The sequence below is a fragment of the Malus sylvestris genome, chromosome 7 (genome assembly GCF_916048215.2).
Source record: "Malus sylvestris chromosome 7, drMalSylv7.2, whole genome shotgun sequence".
Classification (NCBI taxonomy): domain Eukaryota; kingdom Viridiplantae; phylum Streptophyta; class Magnoliopsida; order Rosales; family Rosaceae; genus Malus; species Malus sylvestris.
Genome location: NC_062266.1, coordinates 25,798,014 through 25,816,003, shown reverse-complemented (window position 1 = coordinate 25,816,003; position 17,990 = coordinate 25,798,014). Strand labels below are relative to the sequence as shown.

Genomic DNA, 17,990 nt, shown 5'->3' with positions numbered 1-17,990 from the left:
TGGATTGGGTTCTGTTCGATTTTTTTTCAGTGTTCAAGTTTCTATTTTTATGTGCTGAAATCTACAAATCGATTTTTTTTCAGTGTTCAAGTTTCTATTTTTATGTGCTGAAATCTACAAATCTGGTGTCCTTGGGTTCTGTTGGATTGGATTCTGTTAGATCGATCATGAGTAGCTGAATAAGTGTGTATAGATGTAAATGCTTAAGGAGGAAATAGAAGGAAAAATAAAAATTTAGGTTTGTGAAATTGTTAAGTTAGGGTTGGTTGTTGTAGATTTTGTTGGGTGACAATCAGCAACCTACTTTGGAAAACTGTCCTGCATAATTTTAAGAAGGTTTGGGATGCTTTCGCGTGGTACGAGGGGCCATTGGATCGTTAGGCGTAATGCTTTACAAAATTGGTGTTGATTGGTTTTGTTTTTCAGCTCTACTTACATGGGAATTTAAACTTTAGTTGTCGCTGAGGCAATGATGGTAATTATAGTTGCCGCAAGTTTGAAATAAATGGATTTTCCCCTACTGTAATTCCTTGATATCTCCATGTGCAAGTTGGTCAATATCCTTTACCACAAGTTATTAGGTTTTTTTTGTTACTGTTACAGAAGAGGGGATTACTAGGTGAATCAGAAGGTAATAATGAGATTTCCATTTTTAAGGAGGTTCAATATGTGGTTAGGTTGGGATTAAGGGCTTATAAGTTTTCACTATGTACTAACTAATGAGGACCACTGTAGTAACTGGTGTAGTACAGATCACTCTTGAACATATTTTTTAAAGATATAGTATCCACTGACCCTATGTTGACTTTGTTTTTTATTTGCAATTTACTCTTTGTGGTTCACAATATGTCATCCCAGGTTTTAGTTTGGACACTTTTATCATTATCAATTCCTATTAGGGTTCTTTCGATGTTTTTGAAAATATAGTATCATATTTTGATTCATTTAATAATTGAATCCTGCGTATGTGTTTTTTTCATGTGAAGGTATGAATGAATATGAGACTCGATTCTTTGTTCTTTTGAACGTTTGGATTATAATGGCACAAGTCTTTAGTATGAATTGTCAATTGATGAGGTATAGACAACAACAAAGGAGACAACGGGAAAGAGCTAGTTTAAAGCAAAGGACAATTGTTAAACTTCATGTTAGGAGAGAGGAAATAAATCGTATCACGCAATTTAGTGATACTAACTGTTTGTGGGAGCTACGAATGGATAGGAATGCATTTGCAGTTTTATGTGATTTACTACAAACTCGTGGTGGGTTGGTAGATGATGGTCATGTTACAATAGAGGAACAAGTTGCTACTTTTGTTAACATATTAGCCCACCACAATAAAAACATGTCAATGCAAGTTAGATTCATTAGGTCTGGTGAAACTATTAGTCGGTATATTCGTAGAGTATTGCGTGCGTTGCTCAATTTGCAAGAGGTGTTGTTTGCAAAACCAACCCCTATCCCAGAGGATTGCACGGAATCGAGATGGAAATGCTTTAAGGTAAGCATCATAGTAAAATTATTAATAACATAATTATTTGTAGTTGGTAATTAATATAGTTTTTCTTTTGTCTAGGGTTGCTTAGGAGCGCTAGATGGAATATACATAGGGGTCACTGTGCCTGAGGTCGATAGACCAAGATATAGAACAAGGAAGGGTCATATAGCAACTAATGTGTTAGGCGTATGCACACATGACCTTAAATTCGTATATGTGTTATCCGGTTGGGAGGGATTAGCTATTGATTCGAGAGTTCTTGGTGACGCTATTACTAGAGTTAATGGCCTCAAGGTCCCAACCGGTAAGATAGACAAGACCTAGTATTCTTCCTTACCTTTGTTGGCCAACAACTAAAATTTATTATCAACTAATGTAGGTACATACTATTTGATTGATTCCGGATATACGAATGGTGAGGGTTTTCTGGCACCGTATAGAGGCACTAGATACCATTTGCAAGACTGGGAAGACAATTCACGTGCACCTACGAATCATGAAGAATATTTTAATATGAAACACTCACGTGCTAGGAATGTCATTGAGAGATGTTTTGGCCTTCTCAAAAGATGTTGGGCTATCTTGCGAAGTCCTTCCTACTATCCAATCAAGATTCAGGGACAAATGATCACTGCATGTAGTTTACTTCATAATTTTATTAGAATGTATATGGCGGTTGATCTTGAGGAAAATGCAAGGCTTGCATTTGATGAATTGCCTATAGGGGAAGATTTACCAGAAGTATTAGCCTACTTTGAAACTGTTGAGTCAAGCCAAACATGGACTCAATGGAGGGATGATCTCGCAAGAGAAATATATGATGAGTGGAGAGGAATGAGGGCTTGAAAATGGGTTGACATGGTAGTTGTTGTAATTGTCTTTTATTGTTTGATGACATTTTACTGAGATGATTGCTGTAATTGTTTTTCATTGTTTGAAGACTATTGAGATGTTTATTAAGTGGATTTGTAATGTGGTAATTGGGAGTTATCTGGATGTTATGGTTGATAAAGCCCAATGTTGTTATATGTAGGAATTAGAAACACTGTTTAAAATTTTAAATTTGCTTAACTGCTTAAAAGTTAATCTGACCTTAGTTCCTTATCTTTCTACAGCCAGGCTGGAAACAAACCACAAGAAAGGATAATTTAGAATATAGTTCTGCTTACTAAATATATTGTTGCTAAGCAAAAACCTCACCTGGATAACATTGTTTTATTTCAGTCCTCATGATATGTGTTTATCACCAGTTTACTGTTTAATGTGCATTTTCTATGATCTTTAAAGTTTTTGTTTGTAAGTGTTATCCCTTGGTGTTGCCATGTAGCCTTGAGTACATGGATAATAAATTGATAATTGATTACCTTTTCCACTAGGAAGTAATTTAGCTTTGTAAAAAGTTGTAGGCATATATTAATGTAATTGCATCATGTTTGCTCCACTAACAATATGTTTCTTTGTTTTTCATATGTAATATTATGGCTTCTTTGATATATTATATGGCCACCTCACATAATTGGAATGATAATGAGGAGGATGTGATGCTTACCATCCTCGAGGAGATGGTAGTTGATGGTGTTAGGTGTGAGACCGGCAGTTTTAAGGCTGGTACATTTGTAATGGTTGCCACCAAGATGAGGGAGATGATTCCGGGCATTAATATAGAGCCAAAGCATATACAAAATAAGCTGAAGCGTCTGAAAGAAAAGTATTCCTCTGCATATGACATGATGAATACCTCTGGATTTGGTTGGAATGACGAAAAAAAATGTGTTGCTATGGATAGTGACGATGTACTACAGCTGTGGGTGAAGGTACATTTTGTTTCTTATTCTTTTTCAATTAGTTGCTTTAATAATATTTTTCTTCATTTGTAGTTAAATACCAAATTATTATTAACTCATAGGCCCCTTCCTAATATATATAGTTATCTCACCCTTCCCAATATATATAGTTGTTTCAAAAACACAATCTTGCACAGTTGCACATGCACAATCTTGCACAGGTTCTACTAAGTTCAATTTTATTTTAAAATATTCAATTTCAATATTTGATTTCTTTGAAGTCATAACTTTGATTTCTTTGGGTTCTTATTGTAGAAACATCCTAATGCATCTTACAAACCAAATAAGTCATTTCCGTTGTATCTACGCTTGTGTACGGTGTTTGGGAGAGACCGAGCCACAGGTAGTATGGCTGAATCAGCAGCAGATGCAATGGAAAACATGGAATTGGAAAATGAGGATTGCGATGAGACCTTTGAGATGCCTCTGACTTCACCTACCCCATCTCTTTCTGTTGGTACATCCAGTGCATCTCAACCTATTAAGAAGATGAAGAGGAATAAGAATGATGCTGATGCAAATATTGCAGCTATTATTTGTGAAGGTTCGGATAAAGCAGTTACTGAAATGAAGAATTTAGGGGAAAGTTTTACTTTAAGAGAAGCTAAAGTCAAGTTACATTCTCAGCTTAAGGCCATGGGTATCCCATATGATCAGGTGCTGAAATTTTCAATGAAGTTAGTGAAAGATACTGATATGTTGAGTTTTGGTGTACCCTGGATGACTCTGACAAGCCAGATTTCATTAAAATGTTTATGGATGGCAGCTGAGCATTAGGGGGTTTAGTATGATATGAACTATATCAACTTCTGGGGCTTAGTAAGACCTTATCTTTCTTTCTTTTTTCTTAAGTCAGGACAAATGTTTAATTTGGGATTTCATGTTTAAGTTCAGGATATTTCATGTTTATTGCTTTAGCAAGATAATATGATTAAACTTATATATTTTTCATCATTGCATGACAACCATTACATGGTTAAGATAATATCATTAAACTTAGCCACAGTGCGGGCTTATATATAGAAGAAATCTGAGGACTTGGTTCTCAATTACAGGGTGATTCAGGGCAGGTGATTCAGGGCAGGTGATTCCGTGCTAGATTCCGGAGGTGAGGTGGCTCGCTAATATGCAATTTTTGGATTGTAAATTTGTAGTGAAAAACAGCCTTTTCATTTACAATAACTGTTATTACTGAGACAAAGCTGTAGCTCAAAGGTTTGTCATTAATACTTGCAGCTGATATTATGTTTAAGATAATGAGAAACATTGATTCTTCTGGACCCCCACGTAATGGATCTGGAGGGAATTCATGTTCTCCATAGACACCCCTTAGCATTTCTCTCACATAAAAGAAAAAAGTCGTTGAGGGTTGCCAGCTTCATTGGTTCCAAGATAATATATATGAATACAACTAGTGAATCCAAAACTGAAGGAAGGAATGACCGATGCTCAATTCAATTTATCAAATACCCGACCTTAAAAATAACCGGAGAAGAAGTTCTTCTAAAGAACAACTAGGTAAATTAATTTCATTGATTCAAGTTGTCCTATCTATCGCTAGAAAGTAAAGAATCATCAAGAGAATAGAAAACGAAAAGACTATTCTTGGCACGAATAATGCTTGTTTACCAAGGTAAGCTCTCATGCCGCCTTCTCTAGACTGAATAACGCTTGTTTACCAAGGTAAGCTTTCAACCGGACATGACCACTTTGTCCTCTTGGTTGGCTTCAGAGGATTCTTGTTATCTTCTGCTCCTTTTGGTGAGAAATTTGGAGATCACGTTTGTTTAACATCATACATGCTATCAGAAATCAGAAAGGGGTCTTTCTCAAATCCTTGATGGGAGCAGAGATGCCTTCCGCTTTACATACTCACGTGCAATGCTAATTGAACCCTTGCTATGCCGCAGAGAGAATTCAGTGAGTAGAATTTGGCTTTCTTCAAATGTCAGATCCCCATGGCTACCCTGTATATTTGCTGGCAACAGTTATTAACATCTAATGCTTGAAATTTAAGTAAGCATGCAACTGCTTTGTACAATTACTATTCCTTTTGCGAAAAACAGAACGTCACAAAATACAGTGAAATTGAGTTGCAAATTGTCTAGTGCCTGATACAAACTTTGACATGAATGTTGTTGTAGTCTTGACCCATAGTAGAAAGAATCCGGCAACTTCAGGACAACACAGGATTGTAGAAAAACGAGGCAAGAAAAGAGAGTTGAGAACTGATTCAGGCTTCACATTATGCAATGCAAAATGGAAGTTCAATTGCACACCAAAACAATATCAATAGCCGGCAAAAAATGTAGGGTTTATGATTGTCCTGTAATTTATTGTCTAGGCCTTTTCCACTACAAAAATCCAATCAATGAAGATGATTAAACAGTCGTGAATGTAAATTTCTAAATAAAAAAGAAAACGATAAAAAGAGTGGATGCATTATTCAGTACAGAAAGAATAATAGTATAGTCGTTACCCGGTGAGATGTTCTATCACAAACTGCATGGTGCATGAGAAGGCCTGCAGCAACTGAAACATTGAGAAAAAGTCGACCATGCCTTTCATTATGCAAATCTAACAAAGCCAGGGCCTCATCACTTATTCCCATAAATTAGACATTGCATTCAAATTAATATCGAAGAAGAACATATCTAAGATGTAATTTTCTTCATGTTACTAACTTTTTCTCAGTTGAATTTCTAAATTCTTCATCAGGTGCAAGTATATCAGAAAATTTGATATTAGTCACAGAGACACACAAGTGTATCAGTTTAAAATTGAACAAAGAACCAGCTTGGATGATATCGAAAAATGTAATGATCACTAAATAGGGAAAACGTATAATACCTATTTTCATTTCCGACTACAAGTCTACAATCGCAGTTGGGCAAGACCAATCCATGTCGTATATAGAAACCTTAAAATATAAAATGGAAGAATAACTCAGATACATGCTTGAGATTAAAACTGTGGAACATCTTTTCAAAACAAACAAAATACACAACAGAAGAAAGTGGATAATTACCGCGTCCGATATGCGTTGTGGCAATTCGATAACCTCGTGATTTCAGAACTTCAAAACACTCAGCAGTAGAGTTCCAAATTTCAATGTCCAACCATTTCTCCTCTCCCATACTGACATGGCGATTGTCTCTATATTTGAACCAAGATCAAGCTGAGGTTAACAAAGTTAATTTGACAACTAAGAACCGGACAACTTGAATTAAACTTACTAATACAAATTAAACAAAGCCAACCTTGATTACCAATTCACTAAACAACCACATACCAACAAAAAATTTAGAAAAAAGAAATCTTCTTTCTGGTTTTGTTTCAAAAGTTTAACCCAAAACTAGACCCCTTTCACCTCAAATGCCGTTGCACCTTTTAGAGTCGCATGATACCACATGAACCAACTGAAACCCAAGCGCATCTGCAGACCGAAACGCCGCCGATACATTGCCGAAATATCCTAATCCTTCAACCACCAGACACACCTCGTAGCTCCGATTCTTCGCCACTTTCCTAAACTTATCCTTCCTCACATCCATTATGTATGGATCCACCGCTTCAAGCACCTCACCGCTGTTGAGAAAAGCACCTTCACTGCAGCTGAACTTGTCCAGATACAGGAACCACCGACCGCCGATTTGGTGCGCAGACTCGTGGCGGCGTTCCATTTTCATCAGGCATGCAACCTCGTTTTTCTTCCTCAGAAGCTCCCCCATGGTTTCCTGAGTCATGTTCTCCAGCGGTTCTAGGGTTGAGTCTGCAGAGTGAGCTTCATCTGTTAAATTTGCGGCAGCTGCTTCGGATGAAATTGAAGCGTACGGCCGCGAAGGAACATTGTACGGAGCAAGCCTGAGCGCTAATTTCAAATTCAAATTAGAAAATTGAGTTATAAATGTGTGTATGAGTGTCGAGAGAGAGAGAAAGTACCTTGGTTGGAAGGAAGCGGAGAGAAAATGAGGGAGATGGAGTGGAGGAGAGAGACGGTGGGTCGATTGGTTCGGAGGGTGGAGGTGATCGAGGAGAAAGATGTACGGACTAGGGTTTTGCAGGCACTCATAGTTCCGTTTTGTCCCAAGCCTAACATTATATCAAACAACAGACGAAACAGAGGTGAGTTAGTCATTTTAATTTTTTGGTTTCGTTCCGTTCTGCGCTTACCAAACGCAGAACGGAACAACTCTTCCGTTCTGTCCTACGCATATCAAACATAACATGGAACCACTATTCCGTCCCGTCCTGTCGCGTCCCGTCCCATCCCGTCCCGTCCCTTTCGTGTACCAAACGATACATGTAGTATAGATGATAGATGACTTTATACTGCTTATGAACATGCTTTTGCACACTTCTTTATAGTATAGATGATGATTGACTTTATACTATGAAGATGTTTTTGAGATATAAATACCTATGTTTGAAAAGTCTATGTTCATTCAATGGTTTTGTGCTTATCTAGGAGTCACTATACTCCCACGGGTGAGGATTATGGTTGTTGGCTGTGGGCCGGGAGAAATAATCTCTGACTTTGGGTCGAAAGACATGGAGCTGACATTGGGCTAGAAGAAATAATCTCTGGCTACGGGGTTAGAGACATAGAAGCTGGCATTGGGCCAGGAGATATTATTATTGGATACCACTATTTATCACACTACATACGAGATGTGTTTATGAAAGGTTTTATGGCATGCTAGGGTTTCGAAAACATATTACATATTATGCTATTAATGTTTTCATAAAACTTTGGAATTTAGTATGTTGATAACCGTTTAAGTATTATATATTTATCAATTTGGTCCACTCATGTTTGTTTTGCGCCCCTTCAGGACTTAGAATTGAGGCGTACAATCTTGGCGTCAAGGCACTTCCGCATCGGCATCTTCGAGTCATCTTGGTGTAGGCCATCTCTTGGTTCATTCAATTTATATTTTTTTTAATGTTCTAGATTAGTGTATGATCTGAATACGTTCCTTAGATGCATATTTATTATATTTAAATTTCTATTATTTTATTTATATTTCTTATTCTCATGCATTCTAATATGGCTTCGTCACTTTCGGGTGTCGGCTAGCATGTGCCTACCTTTGTGTTTGGGAGAATATCAGGGTCGGGCGTGTCAAATATGGTCCCTGAAATTGAAAATCAATCAATGTAATCCTTGAAAATAGGTGTTGCAAATCAATATGATTTTCCACCACAATTCTGTAAACAAATTTGTTATATGCTGATGTGGGTTTAATAATTAATTAAAAAAGTTGTCTAAATACCTTTTTGCACAATGGATTTATTTTTATTTTTATAGTAGGGTCTACTTTGAAGAAAGATTCATTCCATAAATTCTCAAAGACACAAGACTTAACCAAGGCCTAAGAGGGGGTGTGGATATAGTTTTCAACCAACAATGGACGCACCTCGGTTATAAACTCAATATCTTAAGGCAGACCTCGTCGTTCTTTGCATCACCGGGCCACCAGGGAAGCGCAAACAAGTTCTCCAAGATTAAGGTTGTAAGGATGTTGATCGCCTAAATGTTAACCATGATTTCCCAATAGTCGTTGCTAATGGGCCAAGCCGTCACCAAAGGTGATCTCGATCCAGGTTCAATTCAGTGAAGGGTGTCGAAGTGTGTTTTGAGATTTTTTTCAGAGAATAGAGAGCGAATGAGGTAGAGAAATATGGACTGAGATCGAAGGTGATTGCAGGATTAGGTTTTTGAGTTGACAAATTTTTATTAACTATTAAGCCTATTTGTAATTTTTTTTTAAATTTAATTAGACTTGTGTGACCCATTTATGTGTCACATCAGCACATAACAAAAATGTTTTACAGACTTATAACGGAATGACTACATTGATTTGAGACACTTACTTGCGGGACTACATTGATCAATTTTCAATTTGAGGGACCATTTTGAAGTATCGGGTCAATTTCAGCAACCATTTTGATGTGTAGGTCAATTTCAAGGACCATTTATGATTAAAAAAAGAAAAGGACTTATGGGCTCATTTGTATGCCACATCAACACTTAACAGAATTTTTAACAGAATTATGACGGAATGACCATATTAATTTATGACATCTATTTTCAAGAACGGTATTATTGATTTTCAATTTCAGAAACCATATTAATGGTGAGGGTCAATTTCAAGGTTTATTTGTGATAAAAATCATAACCCAAAAATCACCACGTAGCAAAATGAAAGCAACGCAGCTATCTTCGAACACGTGTTCCAAATTTATTGGCCCTTCACAATCCATCTGTGACGGGATTAAGGGCTGGTTTGGTATTGCTGTGCTTTGAAAAAAAAACTGCTGTGAGAATAAGCGGCTGTGAAATAAATCAGCAGAGTGTTTGGTAAACTTTTTTGTAAAAGTGCTTTTGTAAAAAAAAGCAGTCTGATAGTGAGTCTTTTAATTAAAGGAGCACTGTAGCTCCGTGTGCTTTGAAAAAAAGCCAATTTTCCAAAGCTGCAAATAGCAGCTTCAGTTTTTTCCTTTGATTTCAGCTTATTCTCACAGCAGCTTCCAAAATAAGCCATTTTTTTTTAGTTTACCAAACGCCTAAAACCCTCACAGTTTTTTTTCATGGGTGCTTTTTTTTTTAATCACCTCACTCCCAAACCACCCCTAACTCTGCCGTTAACTCCAATAAACTCACAGAAGGCTGAGCTGACCAATCACTGAAAAGTGTGAAAACAAAGGAATAGGGACAATAAAGCAAAGTTGTTGGGCTCCTTCGTTCAATTTTAATTTTAATTCTAATTTTTCTAGATCTCCCAAAAGGACACTTCCCTTGTACCCAAAAACGCAAAACTCACAAACTCTCTCTCTCTCTCCCCTAAACCCCCAAACCTCGAGAGCTTTAATCTTGTTCAGAAGATCTGGAGGTAAACACACACAATCACAATCCTTGAAGCTTTAAAACTTTCAAGTTTTGTTAATTTTGTATATTTTGTGCTTTAATTTTCTCGATATTGCTTAGATTTGCTCAGTTTTGTGATTAGGGTTTATCATATTTTCGTATTTTTTGAAAGTGTAAAATGAAAAGAAGTTAAATTTGATGGTTTTGGAAAATACCCAGATAAAATATCTCTATGGATGAGCTAAAGGATAAGGATGTTGATGTGGGTAGTGGGTCAGAGTCCACTGTGAGTGCTAGTGGGCATGTAGCTGGTGAAACCCTAGCTGGGTCCGAGGCTTGTGTAATTGGGGGTCAGGTTGAGGGGTCTTTTGGGGAGGATGTTGGTGACGATGAAGGCGGTGATTGTGATGGGGGTGATATAATGGTGGAGGTTCTGGGTTCTAATGTCTATGTTGGTGGAGTTTGCACTAGTGGGGATGGGGACAATGAAGGGGTGGGTCATGATGATTCGGTTGAGGTTGATATGGGGTTGGAGAGCAATGTGAGATCTCCTGGAGGAGATGGTGGTGAAATGGGTGAGCTGGATTCGGTGGCTGCAGTTGTTAGTTCAACGAGCATAGAAACCCAGGTTTTTCATTTTGAGGAAGCTGAGATGGTTGTGAGGCAGGATGTGAATTCAGAGGAAGTTAGTGTTTCGGATGAAAAATCACAGGATGCCACAGTAGAAAATGGAATTGAGGGTTCCTTGATTGGATCTGTAGGTAGTGAAACACAAGTTGTCGTCAGTGAAGTAGTTGTGAAGGAAAGTGTAGAAGTTTCCGTGGGAGGATTGGTGGAGGTTGTGGAACAAGAAAGGAAGTCGGTTGTTGGTGATGTTGATGCACTCAATGATTTGAAGGCACAAATAGCTGGTGTTTCAGATGATGTAGTATTGAATCCTGGAATTGAAATGGCTGCAGTGGCTGTTAGTGAAGAAGGTTTGAATCCCGAACCCTCGAGTGAACAAACCCAAGTTTCTGCTGCTAGTGGTGATGTTGCTGGGTTGGACAATGTAGATATTTTGACTTCCAAAGTTGCAGGTAAGGAAACTGATAAAACTAATGAAAATTCAAGTCATCCAGTAGAAGAACGGCTGGTTAAGATTGAGCCAGTGGGTGGTTGCACCCGTAGTGGCAGCAATGAACCTGAATATTCAGTGTCTTCTCCTATGCCGGCTCAAGTAGTTCATGGAAGTGACATGGGAGCAACAGGTGCACAAGATTCTGAAAATTATCAGTTCTTGAAACCTGAAGAAAGCGTAGAGGACATGGTTCATGATATTGCATTGGTTTCAACTACCTTATCTCCGCCAGCTCAAGTAATTCCTGGAGGTGTAGTTTCAGTAACAGAAAGAGGGGGCCTTTTGAATTCCAAAAAGGACCTGCACTTGAAACCTGAAGAGAGTATAGGCAAGAACACGGTCCATGATACTACACTGGTTGAATCAAATACAGGGCAAGAGATGGAAGTGGACACACACGTTAATGCTGCTGAACAGGATAGCGTAGATGGAACAGATCAATCCCTGGAGTCTGGAAAGTGTTTAGAAAAGACTGCGACAGCTTATGTTGATCGAGTTCATCCTGATATCGAAGCGGAGGAAGTCAATGAACAAGTGACTGATGTTGAGGGTGTATTAAATGGAGGGGAACAGATAGAAGATGAAGGCCAAGACATAATGGGTGGATCCACTGAGATTGCAGCAGCAGATGATAATATTCGTCTGAATCCATGTGTTGAAGTAAATAACTCTATTGATCCGAACTTGAAAAGTGAGACTGTTCAGAGGAGATCACAAGCTGATATGCAAGTCACTGATAGTGGAGATGTTACTCCCATGGACACTGAGGAGGTAGGAGTTAAAGAACAATTTAATGATGCTGTGCTAGATGGTTTACACGGAGGGCAATACATGGAAGGCGAAAAAGAAGCTACTGATGCTGAACAACCAAAAGCAGGTGAAGAGGAAATTCTTAAACAAGAAGCTATCCAGGGAAGCTCAGAAATTGTGCCTCAACCGAGATATGAGCTGCCACCAGAAAATCATGTGTTTTCTGCATCTGATTTAGTTTGGGGTAAAGTGAAGAGTCATCCATGGTGGCCTGGACAGATATTTGATTATACGGTTGCATCTGAGAAGGCAATGAAATATCATAAAAAGGATTGCTTTTTGGTAGCATATTTTGGGGACCGTACTTTTGCTTGGAATGAACCATGTAGTTTAAAGCCTTTTCGATCTTACTTTTCCCAGTCAGAGAATCAATGTATTTCAGAAGCATTCCAGAATGCTGTCAATTGTGCTCTGGAAGAAGTTTCGAGACGTGTTGAATTGGGGCTAGCATGCTCTTGCATACCAAAAGAAGTCTATGAGAAGATTAGGTTCCAGAAAGTTGAAAATGCCGGGATTCGCCAAGAATCAAGTAGAAGAGATGAAGTGGATGAATCGGCAAGTGCCAGTTCCCTTGAATGTAATCAATTGCTGGATTACATAAAAGCTTTAGCACGGTTCCCATCTGTTAACTGTGACCGATTAGAAGTTGTGATAGCTAAGGCTCATGTGCTAGCATTTTATCGCTTGAAGGGTTACTACAACTTGCCAGAATTCCAATCTTGCGGAGATATATTGGAAAACAGAGATGAAAGGATTGAGCTTACAACTCCTAATGGCAAGGAAGCTAAAGGTACTCTCTCTGGCCCTGAGATTATTACCTATTCTCACAAGCGTAAACATAGTTTAAGAGATTCTAAGGTAAAAGAACGAAGCCTGTCTGAATTAATGGATGGCGGCTTAGATTCTCTAGATGGCGGTGATTGGTTGGATGGGAAAGATACTGGTGGTTTGGTCTCACCATCCTCTGGCAAGAGACGGAAGGGTTTTGAGTATCATGTTGATGATGATGGAAGGAAAGTTAGCGGAGCAAAAGTTTCTAATACCACGCCTGTCCCAAAACAGTCTTTTAAGATTGGTGAATGTATCCAGAGAGTTGCAAGCCAACTTACAGGGTCTCCTATTGTGAAGTCCAACAGTGACAGACCTGCTGGGGATGGATCTGATGTTGCCTTCCAGAGTTCTGGTGATGTCCACAGAGGGAAAGCAGTTGATAGATCAGAGTACTTGTCGTTAGATGAATTGCTGTCACAACTTCAGTTGGCAGCAGAAGATCCACAGAAGGATAACCTAAGCTTGAAAACTGTTGTTAATTTCTTCTCTGATTTTAGGAATTCTGTAGCTGTAGGTCAGCTTCCTAGGATAGAGCATTTAGCTGTGGACAAAGTTGGTGGGAGAAAGAGGAAGTCGTCAAATTCTGCTTTTGGATTGCCTGAAACTTTTGAATTTGATGACATGAATGATACTTATTGGACAGACAGGGTAATCCAAAATGGCGTTGAAGAGCAAACACCGCGAAGGGGCAGGAAGGCTAATTATCAACCCATTGTTCTTGCCCAACCAGAAAAATCCCCTCAAGAGGGTCGTAGGCCATACGCCAGGAAGCGGTATTCCCAAACCGTTAATGCTTTGCCGCCAGAGAAGCCTGTTGGCTATGTGGATGAGAATGCCCCAACAGAACTTGTTATGAACTTCTCTGAGGTGAATTCTGTTCCCTCAGAAACAAAGCTGAATAGAATGTTTAGGCGCTTTGGACCTCTGAAGGAAGCTGAAACAGAAGTTGACAGGGAGAGCAGTCGTGCTAGAGTTGTTTTCAAGAAATGTTCTGATGCAGAGGTTGCTATTGATAGTGCTGGAAAATTCAAGATCTTTGGATCAATACCTGTAAATTACCAGCTCAACTATACTCCATCTCAGCTCAACTATACTCCGTCTATCCAGTTTAGCATTTCTCCCAGTGCCACAGCGCATGATCAGGAGATGCAACTTGTTCTCCCCTCCCATGATCATGATATGCACCTTGATCTCTCCGCCCATGACCAGATGCAACTTGATCTTTCCACCCACGACCATATGCAACTGGATATGCAACTTGATCTTTCCTCTCATGACCAGATGCACCTTGATCTCTCCACCTTTGATAACCTATGAAGTTGTCAGGTAACGATGGACATGGATTAAATTTAATTGCACTGATCTTTGAAGTTCTGCTTAAGCTTGCTTTGTTACAAACTTTCAACTACATCTGTTGATTCCGATGTGATCTGAGGTTGTAGAATTTAAAGGATTTATTTCTTTAAAAATAAAATAAAAAAACTACAGTAAGTGAACAGATACACGGGTTTTGGAAATTAAGAATTGACAAAAGGCCTTCGTATGCCCTGGTTGGTCTCCAATAGATAACCTGTGTCAAGTTTCTTTTTTCATTTTCTTTTGGTTGATGGGGCTCCTGGGGAGGTGAAATTTATAGAATGACATTGTGTCCTGAGCAGAGCTTTTGGAGGTGAAATCTATCTGATATCATTTTGCTTCTGTAGTTAACTTTTCTTTTACATATGTTTTATTGCAGGGAGAGCAAATGCTGAAGAAGAAAAAGAAGACAGTATGCGGGTATCTATGCCCTGGGAAGCCCTAGGACGTGCAAGGCTGAATTGGCTGCTGAAGGAGGTAACCAGACCAAAGTATTCATCTGGTTATGGTGAATTTAACATGTGCTGAGGTTTCTCGCTGTTTTCTATTCACGAAGATGCCTGTTTTTTGCTTCCTTCTGTACTCTTATGTGTTTGAGGGTTCTTAGTTTGAATGTACAGCAGAGATGGCTGATCCTTCCTTGATGACTACAATTATGGCATCATTTTGTATCCATGAATGGGGCCAAAAGATCATGTATGATTGTGCATTATCCCTAGTTGAATAACGGTGACCGATAAAATTTTCTAAAACCATGCTGATTGCTGGAGGGTCGAGGGTCGAGGGCCGTTTTGGCCCTCGGAGACTTGGAGTTCCAAAAAGCATGGGGGAAAAGTAATTTGCTTTTGCTATGTGACATGTTGAATGCGCCTTATCTACCCGTGAATGCAAAGCAGGATATGCAAAATCCATTCTTACTTCATTCCAATTTGTAGGTATTATGTTACCATCGTGGAGGTCTTTCTCAGATGCCGATTAAATCTTCGGTGATGAGAGTGAACTGTCCGGCGAGATTTATGGCTGTCTGGCCTCCCCCGTCCTGCAACCATCCTCTTTTCTTGTCCTGATCATTGAATGTGGCTGCCGTGTCTTTTTGTTTCCTGGGCTGGTATGTTACCCAGTTGGGCGATGGATCCAGATGGACTCGACCAAATGATTATCCACAGAAACCATTTGTTAAATATATGGATTTGATAACAAATGGTTTTTTTTTTTTTTTTTTTTTTTGAACAAACGACATTATCTATATTATACTAAGGGATGATGCGTTAATATGGTATTTGAATTTCACAAAAACGCAGAGCATTGGTCCTTCAAACCAATTTTGTAAGAATATTTCCGTTAAAAATAGAGGGACATTTGTGCAGTTTCTTGATTTACTTCTAAGAGAAATGTTAAAGGAGATTCTCAAAAGTATGACTCTTCATTGACTTTCGACCACAATATTTTACAATGTGAGCACATGAATTGACATTAATTAGTAAAGCGGCAGAGAGGCTATAACGAATCTCATTTGTGAGAGTCACTTTAGCATTTCTCTACTTTTGATCTTAAAAGTGATTTATGTGCATTTCACATCCTCAATTTTAAAAGAAATTCTCACAAGGTTTGTGAAAGACCAATGCTCCACTTTTTGACAAAGTTAAAATACAAACTAATTTCTTTCTCCATGCAACTCCAGTATCATATGAGGTAGTAGCATACTTTTGGTTTGGGTTCAACGGTACGCCAAAGTAGAGTCAGTGGCCAGGACCGTCTCTGAGATTTTAGAGGCCATGTGCGAAATTTATAAAGGGCCCCTCTTAAGATAGTTTTTCAAACTAAACTTTAGGACTTACTGATTGTAAATTTACAAATATCATTAAATAATAAGTAAAAAGAGATACAATCATAACTTTCACTAAATATTCAAAAGCACTTCAATCTTAAACCAACCAAACAAGAAAAAGAAAAAAGCTTCAAAAACTCTACCCTCAATGTTTCACTTGAATATATAACATTCTTATATAATAAATTGAAAAAACAATTATTTTTTAAGTGTTGTTATCAACATTTCAAATATCTAGTTGTGTGATCCAAATTGTTATATATGTTTAGGAAAAAAAATTGGAAAATACCCCAAAATGGGACAATTCTTAATCTTGGGACAGAAATAGGACAAACAGGCAATGCACACCCATGCACAAAACTGAAATTACTAAAGTACCCACATATAAATGGGTTATTCCTCCCATTTTCTGATTTCTCTCTCTCTGCCTTCCTCTATCTACTCTTTCTCCCTTCCTTAGATCTTTGAGCTTTGGTTTCGAAGCGATGAAAGTCCAAAGAGAGGCGAGAATATTGAGTTGGGTTTTAGGTTCACCTCATACCTCTGATTTTGAACAAAGGAATGCGAGAGATAGGTGATAAGAGTGAGCTAGGTTTTGTACCATATTTTCTGTTTTGGCTGAAAAATTCCATTTTTTCCAGCGACTAAAGCTTCGGCAGGCATACTAACGTAGGGTGTTTAGTTCCAAGTTCCTTCATTAATGATTTATGGAATAAATGAGTTGTTTGTAAGATGAACTAATACTTAAAAGTTAAATTAGGGTTGGTGTTTCATGTTGGGGTGTATGGGTTGTGAAATAAATTTCAAGTTTGACGTGTTACAAGACTGGGATGGAACAATTTATGGTTCAAGTGTTCAATTGCAGAAATTTGTGAAATTTTTTCCGTAATATGCATGTGGTGCGCATATGGTGTGCATGGCTACATCTTAATATGAGAAGTGGGAATGTTCATTAGTTATGATCAAGGTATTAAATATCGATAATATCGGAAATATCGGTAGTCCGAAAACACGGAAATATCGATGAAAATATCGGGATAATATCGATATCGATAAAAATAATATGGAAACCACGGAAATTGTAAGAAAAACTTGGAAATTTTTATTGAAACTTTGCAGGATGTTTATTTAATCAATTATCTATTAGTTTATCACAAAAAATTGGAAGGAAATGCATTGCATGATGGATTTAACATTATCAAGTTGATTATATAACGAGCTGGCAAACATTGTGAGTGTAGAAAATATGTAGTAATTAATGAAAGAAGTTTAAACACACCATAATAATTTATATATAATGAATTACTACAATATTTCACACTTTATACATTGCATGGTAAAATACATGAGTGACTTAGTACCACATAGAGTTCCTATGAGGTTCAAATTTTTCACTATCTTCATCATCTCTATGTGTAGAGTGAGTGTATTGTGAAGAGTAGTTATCAAATGATAAATCCCCAAAATAGTTTTGCATGTAATTGTTAACATGCTACCCATATGGATCCGAGATTGGTTGACCTTGTCCATAAGCAAAATCATTTGAAGATTGAGTCTCGGATTGTTTCCATGAGTCACTCGATTCCATCCCAACAGGAATCAGATATGAAGGGTAGGGAAATGGTTGGTTATGAGTATAACCATAGTTACTACTTCCCAATCCAACAGAGTCCGAAGTTATAGATAACGAGTCATCTTCTTGACTTGACAAAATCCCCTTGCCTCTTTCTCTACGAGTATAGTCCTTCCCTATGACACCAATTCCTGGTCCTGCCCGCCTACTGCCATGGTCCTCATCCTGTGTTGCATGCGTGAAGTTTGCCTCACTAGTG

The 17,990-nt window shown here is 38.2% G+C and overlaps 2 protein-coding genes across 16 annotated transcripts; one reads left to right on the top strand and one right to left on the bottom strand.

The window, feature by feature from the left end:
* Window positions 1-4,769: 4,769 nt before the first annotated feature.
* LOC126629492 (uncharacterized) lies at window positions 4,770-7,470 on the bottom strand. 15 transcript variants are annotated; one of them, XM_050299542.1, is made up of 7 exons: window positions 7,285-7,470; window positions 6,730-7,132; window positions 6,371-6,498; window positions 6,210-6,262; window positions 5,822-5,874; window positions 5,465-5,516; window positions 4,770-5,309 (listed from the first exon to the last, which is right to left on the bottom strand). In XM_050299542.1, the coding sequence occupies exons 1-7, from the start codon at window positions 7,439-7,441 to the stop codon at window positions 5,172-5,174; spliced, it is 984 nt and encodes a 327-aa protein (XP_050155499.1). In that variant the 5' UTR covers window positions 7,442-7,470; the 3' UTR covers window positions 4,770-5,171. The 15 variants fall into 15 exon arrangements, 13 of the variants coding, with proteins under 13 accessions (XP_050155499.1, XP_050155500.1, XP_050155497.1 ...); XM_050299543.1 differs by having other exon boundaries at window positions 6,730-7,114; XM_050299540.1 differs by having other exon boundaries at window positions 6,730-7,213; window positions 7,285-7,467.
* A 2,580-nt stretch (window positions 7,471-10,050) lies between these two features.
* LOC126629486 (uncharacterized) lies at window positions 10,051-15,082 on the top strand. Its single transcript, XM_050299535.1, has 3 exons — window positions 10,051-10,238; window positions 10,433-14,300; window positions 14,710-15,082. The coding sequence occupies exon 2, from the start codon at window positions 10,446-10,448 to the stop codon at window positions 14,289-14,291; it is 3,846 nt and encodes a 1,281-aa protein (XP_050155492.1). The 5' UTR covers window positions 10,051-10,238; window positions 10,433-10,445; the 3' UTR covers window positions 14,292-14,300; window positions 14,710-15,082.
* Window positions 15,083-17,990: the final 2,908 nt, after the last annotated feature.